The sequence below is a fragment of the Tetrapisispora phaffii genome, chromosome 6 (assembly GCF_000236905.1).
Source record: "Tetrapisispora phaffii CBS 4417 chromosome 6, complete genome".
Taxonomy (NCBI): domain Eukaryota; kingdom Fungi; phylum Ascomycota; class Saccharomycetes; order Saccharomycetales; family Saccharomycetaceae; genus Tetrapisispora; species Tetrapisispora phaffii.
The window spans coordinates 810,169-815,984 of record NC_016525.1 but is presented as its reverse complement, the minus strand read 5'-3'; the positions used below and the strand labels follow the sequence as shown (position 1 = coordinate 815,984).

The 5,816-nt window shown below is 33.8% G+C and overlaps 2 protein-coding genes across 2 annotated transcripts; both read left to right on the top strand.

Annotated features, from left to right (window-relative positions):
• Nucleotides 1–1,253: 1,253 nt before the first annotated feature.
• Nucleotides 1,254–2,198, top strand: TPHA0F03700 (uncharacterized protein; the record flags this gene model as incomplete). Its single annotated transcript, XM_003686236.1, has 1 exon — nt 1,254–2,198. The coding sequence occupies one exon, from the start codon at nt 1,254–1,256 to the stop codon at nt 2,196–2,198; it is 945 nt and encodes a 314-aa protein (XP_003686284.1).
• Nucleotides 2,199–4,005: 1,807 nt separating this feature from the next.
• Nucleotides 4,006–5,049, top strand: TPHA0F03690 (SDR family oxidoreductase; the record flags this gene model as incomplete). The annotated part of the gene is made up of 1 exon (XM_003686235.1): nt 4,006–5,049. The coding sequence occupies one exon, from the start codon at nt 4,006–4,008 to the stop codon at nt 5,047–5,049; it is 1,044 nt and encodes a 347-aa protein (XP_003686283.1).
• Between the last annotated feature and the right edge of the window lie 767 nt (nt 5,050–5,816).

Here is a 5,816-nt window from a genome sequence, read left to right as displayed (position 1 = left end):
CACCCATACCCCCCACTATCCTAACACCCATACCCCCCACTACTATCCTAACACCCATACCCCCCACTATCCTAACACCCATACCCCCCACTATCCTAACACCCATACCCCCCACTGTGATAACTGAACGCTATATATGCTAATAGACAGTGTTATTGACCACAAATGCCACTTACACTTCCTATTCTATACATTTGCATTATATATCATCCATCCATGATCTCATCTCTACCTCTCACAACTTCAAACGAATACTAGACTTCCTGCAATGAAGAATATCTAGATGCACTTATCAATACCATACAATGCCAAAATATATACATTTTATGTTCCAATCGTCCGCATCATCAACTTCCTACATCATAATGCATATAAGAGTACATATCCTGAACCAGAATTCTGTGAAATAGGTTATATCAATAACGTTGCTAGACATTATACAGTCGTATTCTATTATATACTGCACTGCTTGGTAATTAACCACAATCACTCTACTTTCATATGATCCAGAACACAATATCTGTGTATTAACTCTCCATATTTAATGTGACTCTTATTCTTGACAGTTATAATTAGTAATATAGATATATTACACAGGTGATTATCAATCATGCCAATTAATTCGATCTTTAATTAATAAACATCGTTTTACCACAAATCTATGACAATCAGGTCATCACAAATCCATAATTTAACATTTATCTACTGTCACCTGTCTTCCTCTCTTTCCTCTGTCAGCTTAACTCATTCCCCCCTCCTGTTCCCATATCACCACTTCTTCTCCTCACACGCCTCATCTCTTCTTCACTAAATACTAAAAATAATATTATGCCTACTGTTACCCGCAGTTAACCATGCGCGCGCGATGTGAAACCTGAAAAAGAAGAAAACACTCCGTCAGCAGGAATACTCTTTGGCATCAGAACAACCGCTAAACGCAGTAACCTATTATTGAAATAGCAAGGTGTGTCTATATTAGCAATAATCTTCAGTATGTCAGCTTATCTCTTCTCTTGCTATTTAGAAGCTCCTTGAATGGCTACAATTGGCAGCTATTTACCACATTCCCCATATTCTGATGCCCAAGTGCCTGCTTTAATCAACCCCAGTTTGCTCTAACAGGAAGCAGAAATATATATGTTCTTGAAGTTCGTTTACCAAGCGGTATTTAAACAGTTGTGTAATTGGAATTCTTATGTTCGTATTAGACTCACATTACTTCCAGAATCTGATTTCATGTGCATTGATATGCAATGGCTAAGTCCACAAATACCCAGCAACAATATACTATGTTTATATGGAAATCGAGAAAAAACCAAACAGAGGCCAAAGAACCGCGTAAGTTTGATGTTTCTTTCACTGTTATAAAATGTGAAGCAATTAATGAGCTTTATGACAGTATAGTTATTGCGGGTGACGGAGATAGTTGGGACTCACCCTTGTATGAACAGTTAGAAGAACTGGCTGATTACACTAGACCCAATGCGCCTGCACTACTTGCAATAGGAAACGATGAAGTCAATACATTATATATCTCTTCACCCTTTGGAATGTCTAAATGTAAAAATAAGGTTTATGAGAGAAATTATAAAACTAAGAAAATAGATTTTGAAAAGCTCAACCAACAAATACAAGCACGTTACTTGGTCGAACCATTACGGAGAAAAACAAACACTCCAAAGAGAATGCTTGATAGGAGGTTTGCCGATGGCACAGATCATTTGAATCCTATTAAATCGGTGGAATACCTTCCTCTGTATCGGAACTATTATACCCCTGTTATATTTCTCAAATGCAGTTATGAGAATGCCAAGAGGACTGCCAAACTCGTAGCACTTGAAAGAAAACAATGGGATGATGATATTTATCTAAAGTTCTCTCCAGACATATTTTATTCGTATTTAAAATATCCTATTAAATTTGTAATGTTGAGAACTAAAGGTTCTGTATATGCGCAACTGAAAGTATGCGGTGGATCAGATCCAAACATCTCTGCTACTATGTTTAATTATATGAGGGATCAGTTTTTGGAATTCAGGGGCTATAAGTTAGTAAATCATCAGGGGGATTCAGAAGTGATATTAATAGAACCAGTAGAACGTAGGAAAAATAAAGATTTATCTAAGAGTATCGAAGAAGCTCCTCCATCCTATGATACTATTTCTAGATGTATCCATACAAGGTCAAGTAGTATATAGATATTGATTACGTACACAGACTATAAATATATATATATATATATATTCCTAGTTTTTTAGCAAATAAATTGCAATTTAAATCAGTTTGGCCACACAATTATACATTTTCTGAGTGTACTCTAACACTGCTGACATTTGAATTATGACCTTGTTCGAACTCAGAATATACTATTTCTAAATCTCTTGTGTTCGAGTTTTCTTCATTGTTTTTCTCATCCGTGTTCCTGTTTAACGGCAGGAACCATAAAAGAGAGATATGCCAATACAATAATATCAAAATTAAAAACATATCCCACAAAATATCACCAATAATATAAATGCAACTTTTACTCCTGTAGAGGCACTGTCATTGTAGATATCTTTAAATAACCCGGAAATAAATATTGATGTAAATACAATCAGTGTTACAAAAATACCACGGAATGAAGTAACTCTTACCTGATATATCCGATTTGATTGGTCATCGACTTCACTGATGTAATTCGACAGTTCAGCCGCTTCTAATTTTGCTTCTTCGATCGACTGCGATATATTACAGCAGCTCTGAACAATATCTGGATTTTCTGCGTATGTCGATCTTTGTTCATTTACAAAATTCAAAATTGGCTGATTCCCATTTCTCTGCGACTTGAGACATTTTTTGAAATTACTTTTTAGAAATAGCAGTTTTTTGAAGTGCTTTTAGATTTTACGAATAACTTAAGTAATTTCGTAGTTCCAATGTCATAACTTCGTTACATATTTCTCACAAAGTTTGTTGGATTACATCATATCATTAATAACTATCAATTGTAAAAAGGTATAAGGAAACTGATCCATCAAAATGTGTAAACTCATAAAATTGGCGCCAAGAATGGATAGCAGGTCGTTATTATTTACATGAAACACAATTGTGCAGTTTTGCATTTGCATTATGTAAAGTTCGGTACATGATCTGCGTAGTTTCTTTTGTAATAGTTCAGATAGTGTGATGCTATGAATTACGGAGTTTCAGTTATTAAAAAGATATAAAACTGAAGGTTACATTCCTCGAAACCGTATACCTGCAACTAATCATCTTCAATAAAGTTCTTTTCTTCTAGAAACGTCTTAGCATAGGATCTTGCATGTATCAATTATTGAACTGAGATCAAAATTGATATACGTCGAAACACATACAAAGACACTATATCTTGTAAATTAATATCTTACTTATTAATGATTATTAATTAAAAATTCGATATTTAGGTATTATAATAACTCATGACTATGCTCCCCATACTGAAAAAGAGCCCGGTTGTCTTAAAGCGGTGATTAGAATTGCTTTTTCTTCTTTTCAATTTTGCTAAATTTTTCGAATTTCGAAAACGTAGGACATCGGTGAAATGGGTGCAGCGGTGGTACTTAGGGGCTTATTAAATATTTTGGTAAACGGAGAAGAGACGGAGATGCTTTTAATACATTCACACACATACCTATATTCCTGGATATATTTCGTTATGGTAAGTAAGTAATTGCAGTCAATTAAGTGATTTTTGCTACTGTTTTGAGGCACAGCTTCAATTAAAGATAGAATTCCAGTATCGACTGAAAAGAAAAAAAAGGTTACATATAAAATGCGATTGATATTTTGTCAGTTTATCAGGAAGACGATGTATCTTTCTTCACAATTTTCACCTGAGTAGTTTTAAAAATAAAAAACTATACACAGCAACAAATAGTATCATCAAATTGAATATATATCTACATATATACACATCAATTGGATAATATCTAGTACAGGCTATAGTCACACAGAAATTAGAATTAAAAACAAGTAAAAAGAAAGATGTCTGCTTTTATTTCAGGTGCCACAGGTTTTATTGCCCAACATATCGTTGATGGCTTGTTAAAGCAAAATTACAAAGTCATTGGGACTGCTAGATCTCAAGAGAAGGCTAATAAGTTGATGAAGCAGTTTAGTAATAATCCAAACCTAAGTATGGAAATTGTTGGTGATATCTCTGATGTTAATGCGTTCGATGAAGTTATGAAGAAAAGAGGTAGTGAAATTAAATATGTTTTACATACTGCTTCTCCTTTCCATTTCAATGTCACTGATATCGAAAAAGAGCTATTAGTTCCAGCTGTCAATGGTACAAGAGGTATTTTAAATTCTATCAAAAAATATGCTAATGATACTGTTGAGCGTGTTGTTATAACATCTTCTTTTGCTGCTATTTTAGATTTAAACCGTTTTAACGATAATTCTCTAGTTTTAAGTGAAGCTAACTGGAATCCTGTAACTAAAGAAGAAGCCCTTTCGAACCCTATGGCTGGTTATTGTGCTTCCAAAACATATGCCGAAAGAGCTGCTTGGGACTTCCTAAAGGAAAATGAAGGTTCAATCAAGTTTAAATTGACTACTGTGAATCCAGTTTACGTTTTCGGTCCTCAATTATTTGCTGAGGATGTTAAAAATGTTTTAAACACATCTTGCGAAGTAGTTAATCAAGTTGTTCAATCTACCATCGACACCACCTTACCTGTCGATTGCTCTGGTCAATTCGTCGATGTTCGTGATGTAGCAAAAGCTCACATTGCAGGTATCCAAAACGATAACTGTATTGGTCAAAGATTACTTTGCTCACAAGCCGCTTTTGGTGTCCAAGATATTGCTAATGTCTTAAATGATAATTTCCCACAATTAAAAGGTAAAATCGCTAAGAGCAATCCAAAAACTAATGCAGTTGAAAACATCGGTATTTGTCAAATTGACAATTCCAAAACTAAAGAGTTATTAGGTTTTGAATTCATAGATTTAAAGACTTGTCTAATCGATACAGTCTCTCAAATTGTTGAACAAAAAATAATAGGATTATGTGAATATTAATTTTATTTGACTGGGATAGAACTACGGTTAATAGTATTGCAGTAATGAAATATATTGAGCACTAAGTATTTTCTATATATATATCTATAATAAATACTTACAATGCAGGGCTTCATTTTAAATCAATTGGTTCAAGAGTTTGCACTAAAATACTCTACCTCATAAATTTGGTATCATCTTTTAGGGTAATTCATCGTTAAAAAATATTAATGGTAGGTCATTGAATGAGATTCAATCATTATTTCTCAAGTAAAAAACTATATAATTTACCTTGAGAGTGCCTAATTTAGTCGTATTTTCTAATATTACCATTATACTAACGTTCTTTAAATGAACTAGTGATTCATTCTTAGAGAGAAAAGTTTGTGTTTTAAACTTGCTAAAAAAAGATATGTGCTGCGAACAAGTAATGCAGTGCGAGACTACTTTGTACAGCGAAGAGGAAACTGAAATTTCTTGCGCCCGCCAGTGGTTTTTGCAACCATGAATTTCATAAACAACTACAGCAACTCGTAACTAGAAGAGAATTGTAGTTGTTAGACTCAATTGCCAAGGGAAATGCGCTATTGGTCAGAGAGGCTACCATGATATTTTTTCGAGAACTCTATTCCTGGCAGAGATTGATATAAATACGAGTCAAAAATATCTCTGTTTATTCAGATAACTGGAAGTTGTAATTTTCAAATATTTGAAGTCAGTTAACTTGGTACAATATAAGACTATCACAGAGACGAAAACTTCAGTTAAGGTCAAGTCACTCAAATTTA